Genomic DNA, 15,112 nt, shown 5'->3' with positions numbered 1-15,112 from the left:
TTTAGCTTTCTAAATATCAGATTTCCAGGTGGGAATGTGCTGCTTTCAATGGTCTGGGAATGCTGAATGGGTAAAATTATCTTGAGTCCAAAGTACAAGGTCAGAAGAGCTTGGATTGAATATTTTCCAACTTATTTCTTGGGATCAGTTGAAAATACAGTTAATATTAAAAAAAACCCCGAGTTTAAAAGCCAAGGAGAGAGAGGGCTCATGCAGCACCAGTGAGATATTTTAGCAAATTATTAATGAGACTTTACAATGTGCTTCTGTGGGGGTTTTTCCTCACTTCTTTACTTAGTGTGTAACAATAGATGCTCTGTTACAGCTTCAAATTTTTGTCAGAGATACCTGGCAGAGCTTCTGTTCTGCAGGTGACACTTCCATTGAACTGAAAACCCGCAGTGGTTGATACTGTAATTACTTTAGATTTAAAATAGTTACAGAATATATGTAGGTTTTACTGAAAACTTAAGCTGGAGAGAATTTTGGTCAATTTAACTGGTGAGGGCGGATGCAACAGCTTGAAGAAAGCAAGCAGCAAACAAAATTACATTTTTTTCTCTCTGCAATAGGCACTTGTGTTACATGTCCATAAATATTGCAAGTATTAAAAAAAATGAATTTATGAAGGGTTGTCCAAGACTGGGTAAAATACACTCCATGGAAGCTAAAGCTGGAGAAGAAATTATTTTGGCAGCAATTTCTCCAGTTTCTTCAGATTGTGTCCCAGCAGATACTCCAGTGTAACCTGGACTGCTCCTTGAGAAATCCCTGCAACCAAAGATGCAACAAATAAGTTTATAATCAAAATCTGATGTTTTTGTTTTGCTCTGGATTCAAGTAACCTGCTAAGTGATACTTGCTGCATATGGAGCCTGTAAATGGATTTTAAGAGCGTTTTAGTTGTTACTAACAGCTGTTACTTTTAAATTATACTAATGACTGAAGCATAGATAATACAGTGATTCAGATAAAGTTTCCTCTTCCAAATGAGTGGGATTCCTCTTTATTCCTTTGTCTCTGGGTTTCATAATGTAGAGAAACTTGGGGAGGGGCAGAGAGGAATGGAGAACAACAGTAATCATACCAAATAACTAAAGGTCTGTTAAAGTCAATGTCTTTTTAAAGTTAAGCCACCTCTATTTTTCTTCCAAAGAAAGAAGGTACCTGTTTCATAGTTAGTCATGCACGTTCTATACTCCATTAAGACAAAATCTTTTCCAGAAATTTTATGATTTAAATGGCTTTGGTTCTGTAAAACATGTTGGCAGAAACACCATTGTTTTACGTGGGTATTTTCACACAGGGTGAAGTCTTTGGGATCTGCAGTGAATATCCACAAAATAGCAGTGGGTTTGGAGAAATAAGTGGGGATTGGAAATAGGCATCAAAGGAGCTGCAAGAGAAAAAGGTGTCCTAGTTTGTTTTTTGCTATTAGGGATGTATTCTTTTGGGGAGCAAACTTTGGATGAGTGATTTCCCTGGCAGGAATTAGAACTGTAGCCTGTCCCAAAATATCCCCAGGGAGTGAATGAAAAATTCATGAGGCGAAATGGAGAAACAAAACTTCTCCTTGCAAAGGAGCACCCTTTAACACATTTTTGCAACGTGAATTTGTTAGAGAAGAGCTGTTCCTAGGAAAGAGAGGAGAAGGCTTGCAAAAATAGACTAATTCTTTGGATTTGATGCCTTACTGAAGTATTTGCTGCAGAAAGTACCATAGAGAATGTTGCTGTCTCTATGGGAACATCTTAGGGCTATATTTAGGAAAATTAAATTAAGCTTATTCTCCTCAGATGATCAAGGCTTTAATTGGAGGTGTGGTGGTTTTTGGTGGGGGGGAGGAAGAGGTGAGAGGAATTTCTTCTACCTTTGGGTTTGGTGAACCACTTGTCTTATACTTTTAGTTCTGTTTTTTTTTTTTGACTTGAAAACTGTCACCTATGTTTGAGTCAACCTGTGTGTGGCAGGAGGCTGGAAAAAGCTCAGCTTAAATTTCACAGCTTCAGGTTGTGAATTTGGCCATTGGGAGGAAAGAAAAACCCTGTTAAAACCCTTATAGAATGTGATTATTAAACTGAACAAACTTGATAAGGAAATGAGCTGATTATAGGTCTGGTGTCCAGCAATATCCTTCAGGTTTGGATCTCTCTTTGTCTTGAAAAATTAACGGATTGGGTAAAAGCTGTGCGGCAGGTGAGGAGCTTGGTGTTTTACACACTGTGTGGTGCCTGTGGAGCACAGAAAAAGAGGCTTTTCCAGCTTTTTCATAGTGATTTCGTGGCATAACTTCTTGAGGAAGATGCAGCCTTGGGCTGCAGAGCCCCTGTGTGTGTCAGTCTGTCTGTCCATTCATACCATGGGTGATAAGAAAACACACTCTCCCAAAAGTGTGTTTTTCTTTAGCTTTATCACTCTCTTTCATTCAATCAGCATTGGTTCAAAGGCTTTCTTTTTTTATGTTATTATTAAACCAGCTTTGAATTAAATTAGTGAGTGTGAGGGGACAAACATCCGAGTGCTCGGGCTGTGTGATGGCTCCAGGTGCCGCCTGTTGCCTTTCCTGTGCTGGAGCTGCTCGGGGTTGAGCAAGTTGTTCTTTTCTGCCTTTCCCACCGTGTCCCACGTCAGCACAACCCGAGGCAGAGCCGAGCGGATACTGTACATATTTCTGCTCTGTAAACACTCGCTTGTTTACATTTGCTTCCCTGCCATTCCGACTCGGATCCTCTCCCGCTGCCAGAGGGGATCAGCCGTGACTAACAAGCGCGGAGATCCGGCCATTTTGACCCCGTGTGCTGCTCCTGTTTTCCATTTGTTTGTTTCTCCTTTGCCTTCCCTCCCGAGTATTTAACAAATTATTATTAAATATCTTCCAGAATTTTATTTTTTTTTTTAAAGAGGCCAGACTTGGAGCAATTCGAAAGAGTCGGGATAGGCAAACATCAGATCTGGTTGCTGTGTGTTGCTTTGTGGTTGAAGACAAAACTTAGGTACTGAGTAAAACAGAAATAAAGCAACCTCCTTGTTTGCAAACAGGTGTTTTCTGCAGTGCAGAAATCAGTTCTAATTGACTCCTACAGCTTGATCGTAAGCTGCTACTAATATTTTGCACAATTTTCTTCAAGCAAACCCTCTGCCATGCTTGCAGCACCCCGTGGAACCTCAGCACTGCGAATTTTGCAGCTTTAGGCTCCCAGGTCTTTGCTGATCCAGCTTCACCAAGCCGTGACGTTACACCAACATTGCAAATGCATCGAATTCTTTCTATCAGCAGAAAAGGCCGGGTTGGATTCACAGGCCACATCTGCTGGTGAACTTTGTGCAGTCTATTTTTTTTTTTTTTCCCCCCTCTCTCTTTTACTAGAAGAAAGGTTTGTTTGTTGGCGGCTGCTCGGGGCGGGACAGGAATGTAATGCATGCACAGACTGCGCAGTATTTCCTGTTCAACTGCCGCTCCAAACCCCGGCGCTGGGAAAATCTCCAGATCCAGCAGCTCAGCCTTTGCCCAAACAACCAAGAAATGCTGCAAGCTCTTCAGGTTTTTTTTTTACAGAAAATATAATTTTTAAAGTGGATCTTAATGTTGTGCCACTGCCGTAAATGTATCAGTCTGTGGATGTTGGTTCTGTAATATTTGTAGATGCGGACTGAGGCAAAACATTAAGCTTCCTGAAGCACTGTAGGGACAAGGGAGATGGCTCCATAATGTCACTGCAAGAAGTTATGTTTATTTTGTATCACAATACATCTCCATAGCATTGCCTGCATACTTCAGTTAGCCTGGTTTACCACCCCATTGCAAACCATGGTAATCCTGTGGCACTGGAGCTACTTTTTCGTTACTTGTTGTATTTTATTTTGCTCTTAAACTAGTTTGAAGCATCGCTTTTGCACTGCGTGAGTTCCACTACAGAAGTAGAATATTTTGGTTCAGCAAAGGCGGAAAAAAAGCTTGGAGTTTGATCACTTCTGCCAGCGAGCACCAAACTCCAGTGCTGTGACCTGGCCTTGTGTGTAGTGTGAAAGTGAGATGAGGGGAGTTATTTCTTATATTTTTTTTACCTTTTTTTTTTTCCCCCACAGTAGTCCTGGTCCTATGTACGTGTTTCAGACTGATGGTCTGCTGATGGAAGGGCGGGGCATGGCTAGTTATTTTATTTACTTTTTGTTTTTAATTTCCTTATTTTTTTTAAGCAGATGTGTATTTTGAGAGTTTATATCTATAGGCTCCTCTGGAACCCAGTGCTGTGGCTCTTCTTCTTCCAAAAAAAAGCAAATAGTAGGAAAAGATTTGACCGTGAACTCTATATATATGCATATATGTGTGCATATGTACACATTCAAAAATGTTATCTATCCTTGCAGCACCTTTTTTAGGTGTTCAGCAGCTTCTTAGCCCTCTGTAAAAGGGCAGTGAGTGTGCATAAGTCAGCCTTTAAGAGCAGGGCACATCCATCCTGGATGCTCTCCCGTGGGATGGACCAGGTGGATGGATGTGAGGGCAGGACAGGTACTGAACACGGCTTGGATTCTTCTCTAGCTCCAAGGAGAAAGCAAGGCTGGATGGGCACATTCAGCTCCTCTTTAAACACTGTTCAGCTGTTTATGTAGAAGGCAAAGGCACAGCAGCTCCCTGGCTCATGTTGCTTGGAGGAGTTACTGGAGGTGGACATCTCCCAGCTTCTCCTTTGTATTCTCATCCATCTTCTGTCCCAGTGGCAGGCAATACAAGCACAAAAATGAAAGTGCTGTGTGTTAATTGGTTCCTTCCTGGATCACGGGAGACCTGCTTATGAGCCCTTTGGAGAGATACAGATCTACATGTGCTGCTCCTCGAAATGGGAAGTGGTCTCAGTGCAGCCCTGTCAGCTTGTCAGGCACTTGAGCAGGACAGGAGGTGGGGAAAATCTGCGCTGCTTAATTTGAACTTGAAGGTATTTCACTCAGATCGTGGTTCAGCAGGTTAATTGGGTTGTTAAAACAGTATTTAACTTCCCAGCTTCATTAAGAAATGTGGATGCCCCTGAAGCAGCGGATCTGCCTTCAGTACTCGGGCTGAATAAATGCAGGAGTTGGGCTCTGACAGATGCATTTCTCTTAACATGGTCTTTCCCAGTAGCAACCCCTCCTGACTTCTGGAATACTGCAAGAGGTGTTTAAATCATGGCTTATATGAGAAGCTGACACACGTGAAGGTTACACCATCCTATATACGTGTCCAACCAAACCGCAGCGTGCAGACTGAAGTGTAGCAACAGCTTTAAGGTTTTGGAATTTGCCTTCAGATCTGTCAGGTTTTTGTGCTGTTTTGAGCCTTTTCATGGTTTCTTATCCCTCCTTGTCAGTTAAGAGGCTTCTGTGTACAGTTGCTGGTTTTAACATTTACTGGCTACGTTTCATGAAGCCTCACAGTCTGAACAGAGACAGCAGTGCTGAGTTCCCAGTCGTGTCTTAAAAAAGTGACTTTAGAGTTTCACTGCTTTTGATCCTTAAAATATGAGCATCCAATAACCAGTGGCAGGTATTTAATGCACCCATATTTGAGGACTGTAATAAATAATTTATGTAGGGCAAAAGAAGGTTTTTTTAGCTTTAGGCTGCTGCAACAGAAATGTTTTCGAAGCGTTGTTTGTTTAGGCAGAAGTGTTTTTTATTTTGCACATCTTTAGCTGTCTTAACATCCATCCTGATGAGTTTTGTCCTTTTGTCCTAGGTACTGTGTGAAATTGTGTTTTTATAGGACTTTTGGAGGCATGGAAAGCAAACTGTAGTGTTCTGATACCCACTAGGTAACTTCAGTTTGAATGGGATAAGCTGTTCTTGTGTAACAATTTCATCTTAGCGCAAAGGTGCAGTTTCTGAGCTTGTTTTCCAAAACATCATGGCATGGGTTAATGAGGACAGTGTTCCATTTTTCCTAAAATTCCCTAAAATAAATCATATTGACATTTTTTGAGATTCAAGTGCAGTGATCTAAAGAAATTATCTCAGAGATAAAAGCAAGTTACTTGCTTATTTTTCCCCAGTATCCTTACCTGTCTTACATATTTTTTAAGCTTTTTTTCTTGCCTGTAACTATGTGATCAGCTCCATCCAGAGCAAACCACTAATGCAGTGCCTGTGAAAGTGGTTGGTGGAGAGGGAGAGTTAAATGGTTTGGAAAGATTTTTATTTCACTAAACTAGTCTGAGATCCCTCCCTTCAAAGTAATAATTTCAGTGGAAAACTCAAAACCTTACGTTTATTTAATTATTCTGTTGGAGGGAAAAAGGTTGCCAGCTTCAGTTGAAATTAAGATAATTCTGGGATATATCATGCTGAATTTAAGCAGAGCAACTTGCCTGGGCTGTACATGTTTGCAGGTTAAACCAGTTGTGGGTGGTTGTTTCAGGTATGTGACAGGGCTGTCCTTTGTGTATTTTCTGCAAAGTTTATGAGGGAGATTGAACCTTTCAATAATAAACCACAGGTGGCATTTAAAACAAAACCAAAGTTATATGGGCATCACATGCCCATTTGGCACGAAATATTGTAAAACAATTTTTATCCTGCCCAGTACATCACAAAAATAAGAGCTGTATAAGCGAGTTAATGGTTTTCTACTTAACTGCTTCTGTCTTGAGGCATGTAGGATATAAAATTTTACTTCTGTAACAAGATCAGATACGACCTCTTAAGAAGTTTGAGAAATTAGGCATTTCTAATCATGTATAGATTTCAAAACTGGTTCCTTTGAAGAAAGGCTTTGTTTAATATCACTTGATTCTGACTGGGGTCTTTCCATCCTGTGCTATAAACAAACTTCTTAGCAGAGAGCTCGTCCTACCCAGATGTTCGTTTTATTGCATTTAGCGAGTTCATCTGTAAGCGGAAAATCTCTTCATTACCCAGCTTATATTATTTGGGAGAACTGGATATTGCATTCATTTAATTAGGAAAAACCCAGCGGTAATTAGCTCACTCCTGGCTGCAGAGGGATGGGCTGGAGCCTTCCAGTTATCCCATAGTGGCTTCCTGCAGCAGCGATGGGTTGGTTGTATGAGGCTGCACAACTACCTGGTGTAGAAATTTCACACCCCTACAGCAAAATGTGATGGGAGAAGCCCTGAACCAAACTTTTTTATAATTCAGTGCATGAGGGAAAATCTTTTCCTTTGCTGTGTGGCTTGTGCTGCTGCTGGAACTGTCCTGGTGGGAGAGGAGCAGCACAACCCTTGTGCCTCCCAAGGATGGTCTGTGTGAAGGGAGGTTGGAGGAGATGCTGTAGATGACTTCTGGTGTTAATTTCTATTATAACATTTGCCTGTAACATTTGGGCTTTGTTGTGGGGTGGTTTTTCTTCCTGTTCTCTTTGTCCAGCCACCCAGTATGGTTCTATACTTCCATCTAAGCTTACGTGGTACAGTAGTTTATTTTAAAACTTATCTTTATCTTTCCTTGAGCCCCTCCCCAGGCTTAGTGGGTTTATTAGGACTTGCCAGAAGACCTTGATAAGCACAGTTCTGTGGACCAGCTTTGGATTCCAGAAGATTCCAGGCAATTCAGGAATTAACATACAAGCAGTGGGTGGGTAGCACATGGATTATGATCAGTGAGTCTTGTCCTTAGAAATGACATCTGGAAATTATAGGTGAGACCCTATACTTCTAAATTAGGGGAAATCTGTACCAGAGGGACTTCCCTTCTGAACAGGAAGAACTGTGCTCTTTTTTCTGACTCTGGCTACCTTTTCCAAGGTAACCTTTTCCAAATTCAGATAATTTGACAAAGTGCTCCACTGAGGGCTCTTGCAGACCTCCATGAGATCCCTGGGGCAGCAGTTACACAGGGATCTGTGCAGTCTGCTCTTCAGCGTGGCCTTAAACCATATGGAAAAGGAAATAAGGTGACAAAATTTGTAAGGGAAAGACTTGAGTGTTTGTGCATCTTTGTAGATGTGTGTGCATATATGTGCACCTGTATATACACCTAAAACCTAACTGAAGAATTGTAGGAAGGCAGCCTGATTCTGAATGACTGGCCTTTAAAATAGCAGATGGAATTAAGTGTAGATACATGTGACATTTTCTGCATGGGAAGACATAAGAATTCTTGATTTACATTTGCAGTGATGCCTGAAATATCTGCTAATGAAGAGATTTTGGTGTTATAATCAGATCTGAAAAATCACATTATCCCAGCGCTCACTTGTTGTAAAACTCAAATAAGATATTAGGAAAGTAAGAGAACAAAGTATTGTGTGGGTGTATAAATTCATGGTGCTCTCCTTTCATCCTCGATATTGTGTGTGTTCTAGTTCCTCCTGCTCAAAAATGTGAATTAGAGACTGTAGAAACATGGAGGGTCAGAGTTATGAAGCAGCTGAACTCTTGGCAGAGCTGTGGACTTTCCTGCCATGGGATGCTTTGGCACTAAAAGTCAGTGTGGGTTCAAAATGTGATGGGACAAAGCCATGAAAGTGGAATTTGCTGAGAACTGATGCAGAAATTGAAGTTGCAACTTCCAAAAGATGGACGGGGGGGGGGGAAATTCCATGTGCTGGATGCCACTCACACTTGGAGTTTAGCTAATTCAGTTTACCCTTCCAGTGTCATTACTACCTGATCTTATCTATAAGCTTTTAAGGAATGCCAGGTTTTGTCCTCTGAAGTTTTGCCTTTTTAAAAATGTACTGGCATCCAGAATGCCCAAATTTATGGTAGTGATTCAATATTAATGCTTCTTTTCACCTTTGTAGTTGTTATATTTGCGCTGTCGCTGCTTTAAGAAAAGCAAATCCAGCAAACAGCACAGGGATTGCAGGTGGTTCAGTGTAACTAAGGAAGGGGAAGATATTTTCCATGATGCACAACACTGTCATAGTTGCTAAAAATGAAATATGGTGCAAATTTTTTCTACTTCTGATAATACCCTTGTGTGTTAATACAGCACGGCACATAAGTCCACTTGAGATCTTCAGTTCCTTACTGCATCCAAAATTATCATTTATTAAATCACAGTAAAACCTCTATAATACATTATTTTTAAAGAATATCCCTTTAAAATAACATCTGAATTAGTGGAAAGACCTATTTAAAACACCACTGTGTTATGAATGGCAAAATTGTTAAGACTAAAACCAACATGAAGGATTATTTTTCCTAGAACAAATATTTCAGTAAGTGAAAGGGAGTGGCCAGATTTCAAATGTGTGATTTGATCCAAGTGTTCTTAGAAGGTTTGGACCAATCAGTATTTCTCTTGTCTGAGATTTTTGAATGTTTATTTAGACAATTTGCTGTTTACTGCCTCTTTCTGTGGTAAGTAGAGAAGATACAGTTTAGTTCTGAAAGGGTCATGGTGTTCCCATTGATCTGCTGCAAGTTAAAAGTTTAAACACGCTGCTGTGATTCATACCTGCATTCAAATGGCATTATTTGCCCTCATATTCTTAAATAGAGGCTGGAAACAATATAAAAATTATGAGGAAGGTTTCTGTGGCAGTAGCTGTAGGGAACAGGACACACAGCATTGTCCTTCCCGTTCTAATTTCAGCATATTTCAATTTTTAATGTCGGAAAGGAGTTCTCCTTGCCTGGTTTATATTGCAACAAACTTGCTTGTGCTTGCAATACCAGTTTTCTTGCTGTTTTAAAAAAGTCCTTCCCAACTGCCCAGGCATCCTTTGGGGATTTCTGAACTCATGTTGCTGCAAACAGAATGTGACAATCTGAGAATGAGTCTTTTACTGTAACTTGTACCAGCAGTGACTAGAGTTGTGTGTGTGTTTTCTGTTTGACTGGAGTATTGATAAGCAGTGTTAGACTGGTTTCAGTTTACAAATGCCTTTTAAAGTAATGAAACACCTTCCTTAAGCTCATGGACATGCACAAATCTGTGCACAATTCTGACTTTATTCTCTTATCTGAGCACTTTTTAAATGGTGCGAGTTTTTATAGACTTTTAGTTTTTGATACTGGTACACTTTCCTCTTAATAGCAGTTAGTAACTGAACCTGAGCATTGCTCACTGCAGAATCCTGAAATAGTTTGGGTTGGAAGGGATATTAAAGACAATTCAGTTCCAATCCCCTGCCATGGGCAGGGACACCTTCCACTAGCCCAGTTGCTCCAAGCCCTGTCCAACCTGGCCTTGGGCACTTCCAGGGATGGGGCATCCACAGCTTCTCTGGGCAACCTGTGCCAGGGCCTCACCACCCTCACAGGGAAGAATTTCTTCCTAATATCTAATCTAAATCTCTCATTTTTCAATTTAAAATGGTTCCCCCTTGTCCTGTTGCTCTCTGTCTGTGTAAAAAGTTGCTCTCCCTTTTTTTTGTAAGCCCTCTTTACATACTGAAAGGCCACAGATACAGACTGTATGGAGATCAGAAAATCATTGTTGGACTTGTTGGACACCTTGCAGCTGCTTTTAGAGGTGGAAGTCTGCATGTCTAACTTATGCTGGGCCTACAAAATCAGAAGATTTAGTTTCTCTTTTCAGAGGGTACTTGGAAGGTCACTCAGAATCTGTTCTATGTGGCTTTCTTGTCAGAGCACTCGTGTGAACCTGCACACCTTCAGAGCATGATGGAATCCATCCCTCAGGTTTTCCAGGGAGATCAGTTCCATTCCACACACAGCTCCTTCTTCCACTGAAATTTTCTTTATGTATTAACAATTGTGTCATTTGTGTTGATATATTTGTACATTCAGGTAGATGTGGCAGTCCTCTAATAATCTGAGAGGGGAGGAAAGATGGGGAATTGTATATTGATGTGTGTGATGGGACTCACTGAGAATTCCACTCACCCTCTAACTTTGGAATGGGGGAGTGTTTGGTTTTCTACCCAGCACAGGAAACAAATACTTCTAGATAGGTAATACCTCGAAGTATAACAACAGATCATTAAAATATTTGGTCGTCAAATCAAATATTACTTAAAATACTCTAAAACTTTTTTCAACTCTTCTGTATTACTCCATTTTATTTTTGTGTGCATTCAAGATTTAATTCTCACGAATTTGAATCTGAGGGGAATCCCCAGGTGTCCTACGTGCATTTCTTTCCTCCAAACTGCTTTTTATCTACAGTTTTCAGTCTTTAAAAATGTTACACTTGCTTTCAGTGATCTGTATGTAATTTTTTTACCAAGCTAGTATTTTTTTTCAGTCCTGGTGGACCAATAAACAAGTTGAAAAGCAAGGCCAAGGCTCCTGTTTATTTAGTAACACCCTCTGCAACCTTGTTCCTGCAGCCAGTGGTGCAGCTCCCAGCACTGCCTCTGTGTTGTGTCTTTTTGTCCTCCAGCAGTGCTGTCAAACAGTAACAGAGGAAACTCAGAAACATCTCAGAGCTTTTCCTGACCCTTGCAGAAGTTTTAAATGTTCCACACATGATGCTGTATTTGGATGGAAACTATGCCCGGCGTTTAGTGGTTTTCTTTTGGTTTAGATATTCTGCTTCCTCAGTCCAGAGGCACATTTTAGCAGCAAGTTATTGTGTGTATTTACATTATTTGCTTTGGATATTACTTGGAAAACTCCCAGTGTACTGTCTCAGTATGATTGTAGTGGGCTGACATCACCATATGAGTCTAACAAGGGAAAAATGTGTTGATTTGGAAGTGGGTCTCAGCACGATGGAGAATCTCTGTAGGATTATCTTGCTGAAGACTTCTGAGTATAATAACTATACATCTTAAAAATGCACTTGTTGTGGTCTGGAAAAGCAGGTCTGTATACATGAATTTATTTTTCTGCTGTGTGTTTTTTTTTCTCTAGTGTCCCAATGTAATATCAGCTTGAAGAAGCAGAGGAGTCGAAGTATCTTTAGCACCTTATTCTGCTGCTTTCGTGACTACAATGTCGAACCACCATCTACCAATAGCACCAGTGCTCTGCCTCCTTTGGTGGAGGAGAATGGAGGACTTCAGAAGGTCAGGATTTTATCTTATTTTGCTGTCATACGGGTCTTTTGTAGCCAAGGTTTAACTCTGCTCCCAAAGGTTTGTCTTAACCTGAGGGAAACCTGTTAAGATTTAGAGAAAAAATTACTGTCTTGATGGTGAATTGCTAATACTTTCTGTTCAGCTGCAGTTTAAAAGCAGTATTTCCATAGACAGTGTTGGCAGTATTAATTTTATAAGCAAACAACATTTAAAACCTGACTTTTAAGACACTACAAGAAAGTAGACTTCTCATAAAATTTCAGCTGCTGAGTTGTCTCTGGCTTTGGTTCCCTTTCCTGATTACAGGAAGGTTAAAATGTGTCCACTGGAGCGTAGTGGAACCTTTTAAATATCACTTAAAAAGGGGTTTAGTGACAAAAAAAAACAAATCAACAAGAGGGAGAACCATTATTTGGACCTTTTTCCCTAAGCAGTTCACTTCTGTTTAATACATGCTGAATCCAGAATTATCAGCTTTTGGCCATTTTTCCGTATTATTAAGCTTTGTTTACCTAATAAATCAACTGATAGAAATTTCAGCACTTCAAAGCATTTTGTGTAACAGCAAAATGTTACTTTGATTGAATTCTAGTAATTACATTGCTTTGCCATATTCATAGAATCACATAATGATTCTGTATGTTCTTTTTAATTCTGATAACACTGAGAGCGTTTGTCTTATGAACTGAAGAATTTCAGTTCAATATGGCAAACACAGGAGTGCCATCTTTTCCATACAGTTTTCCAGGGCTTTGAAATTGGAGATATAGGTGTATCCATGGTGGGGAATAATAGCAGAAATGGAAATCACAGAATCACCCTCCTGCTTTTCATGTAATTTTTCATGTCTGATGCAGCGGATTCCTTACCCACCTTTGTCCAGTCCATTTTATCCTGGCTTGGATTTTGCTGGTTATGTTTGAATTCTGAAAAGCTCAGGAGAAAGAGCAGAGGAACTGCTTGGTGAAAGCAGATTAAAGTGATGGAGACTGAGAGTACGTGTGGAGGTGAAGTTTGAACTGGAGCAGTTCATGCTGAAACTGCTCAAGCAGAGGTGAAGTGCCCTGAGAATTCTACCAAGAGGAGGAATTGTACATGTATTTTTAGACTTACTCTGCTATCCAAGGTACATTCTGACTGAAATGAGGGAAATCCAGCCTGGATGTGCTGAAGGGAAAGCTGAGTAGTGTGTAGCATGTGCACACACATTCATCTGAGAAACAAAAGGAGTGGGAAACTAATAAAATTTCCCTTTCCACTGTACTGGGGAATGGAAAGTAGGCTGAAGTGAGACTACTGGCAAAACTACAGCTGAGAGAGAATGGGAGTTCATTAGAAAGAAAAACATAAAACAAAGTTTATTTTTGCTACAGAAAACATGAGTAAAAATGGTCTGGAGTCGGTAGTTTCCAGATTGTATTTTCTAAAACACTTAATTATTTTCTAAATAAATCTTAGGCCTTGAGTGAGTGATTGGCTCATGTGTTCACAGAAGTTTCCATCTCCACTCTGCTGCCTCAGTGAGCAGTTTTGGAGCTGTGCAACACTTGTACACAAGACCAAGACACAAATCACAGCATTCGTAGAATTAACAGATTAAAACTGGAGTGAAAAACTTCAAGGAGTATGTGGAAGAGAAACATTCATAGAAGTGCCAAGTTAAAACTTAAAAGAGTTAAAAAATTGAAGGAACATGTTGAAGAGAGTTCAAACTTTTGTTGAAGAAATACTGAAACCTTTGTAGAAGAAATCAAGTACAGCTGAACTTTTAGGTGGTTCTTCAGTGTAAAATAAGTCTGTGACATGGCTATTTTAAATGCAGTATTAAAGACTAATAAGCTTTGTATATGTTTTTATGTGCTGTTTTTATTGAGTACTAACACAGTGTAAATAAGAAATTCTTTAAAGAAAGAAAAAGAGCATTGAAGACTTGGGTATGTTTGAATATTGTTACCCTGTCAGGGTGGTGCTTTTTGCCAGGAGAGCTGTTTTAGAACTGTGCAGGCTGCTTGAATTCGATGGAGTTACACTGAGCATCTTGTCTAGATTCAGAAATTATAAGTAATGGGGGAAAGTACATGCAACAGTGGGCTTTGGATTCTAAATTGGTGAAATTAAGTGTCCAGGAATGACCAAATTACTTGTTTCAGGAAAAAAAATGAAGGTTGACAACACATTGCTTAAACCCCTCTGCTGTTAAATTAAAACTCTTTTTTACATCATTCTTATTGCCAGGTTAGAATTCTGTTGAACTGCTGCTCAAATGATCACTTACTTATATCTGCTATCTGACTTCTATGTTTTATAAATTAATTACCACGTCACAGTTCACCTCTGACCATGGCCCAGTCAGCTCATGTGTTGTGACCCTTTCCTTCAAAAATGGACAAAGAACATTGCTCAATAAACAGTTACCACTAGAAACTCATATAAAATGACTTGGATGTACTTTCCTTCTGTCTTTACTGTTCATTGGAGTTGTTACATGAAAACTGGTGATAAAGACTTCAGAGGAAGGGAAGGAGTGGGGAAAACTGCTTGTTTCAGAGGAATTCAGTGTTTGTTCTGTGTTGCTTCTGGCATATTCTTAAACCTGAAGTTGATGTGACAAGCTGACTCCCTTCTAATCAGGAATCTTGATTCTTTAAATGCTGACGTGTTCAAAAGGAAGGAAAGCAGGGGAGAGTATTCTATAAAGTAATTGAAAACACAGTTGTGAAATTTTGTTCAGAGTAATTGCATTGTGTGATTTAATTTTTATTATTATTATTATTATTATTTGGCTGTACTAGAAAAAATGAAATCAGTGCTTCAGATTAATCAGTACTTCATGATGTGACTTGATGATGCTTGACATGTCGAGTGTCATGTCACTTCTTCATAGGATTGGAAGAAACCCCAAATTAAGCATGGTTTTGAATAAACAATTTTTTTCAGCACTGACTTCTGTTCTGCTAGGGGGAAAAAAAAGCCCAAAAACTTCTTTAAAGTATTGAGTTCACTTTTAAACCTTCTCCTCACAGAGCAGCTGCTTGTCCAAGTGTGACTCTAATACTGGTAATGAATGGTCCATTCTGTCTCTAAAGTTTCAATACAACATTTTTTTCAACAATAACTTGTATTTACTGAAACTGTGGTATATTTGTTTTTCTTAAAATGCAGCAGCTATTTAGCACAGCA

The 15,112-nt window shown here is 39.7% G+C and overlaps 1 protein-coding gene across 6 annotated transcripts in view; it reads left to right on the top strand.

The window, feature by feature from the left end:
- CTDSPL (CTD small phosphatase like) overlaps positions 1-15,112 on the top strand; it is an 81,782-nt gene that overhangs the window by 34,523 nt on the left and 32,147 nt on the right. For all 6 annotated transcript variants that reach the window (XM_018089227.2, XM_018089225.2, XM_018089223.2 and 3 more), the window contains exon 2: positions 11,766-11,920. In XM_018089227.2, the coding sequence (XP_017944716.1) occupies positions 11,766-11,920 (155 nt within the window). The remainder of the gene's footprint in view (positions 1-11,765; positions 11,921-15,112) is intronic.

Source organism: Manacus vitellinus, unplaced genomic scaffold, assembly GCF_001715985.3.
Source record: "Manacus vitellinus isolate BGI_N305 unplaced genomic scaffold, ASM171598v3 scaffold_12_pilon, whole genome shotgun sequence".
In the NCBI taxonomy this organism is placed as follows: Eukaryota; Metazoa; Chordata; class Aves; order Passeriformes; family Pipridae; genus Manacus; species Manacus vitellinus.
Note: the sequence above shows the minus strand (reverse complement) of the source record. Positions and strands in the feature narration are given on the sequence as shown.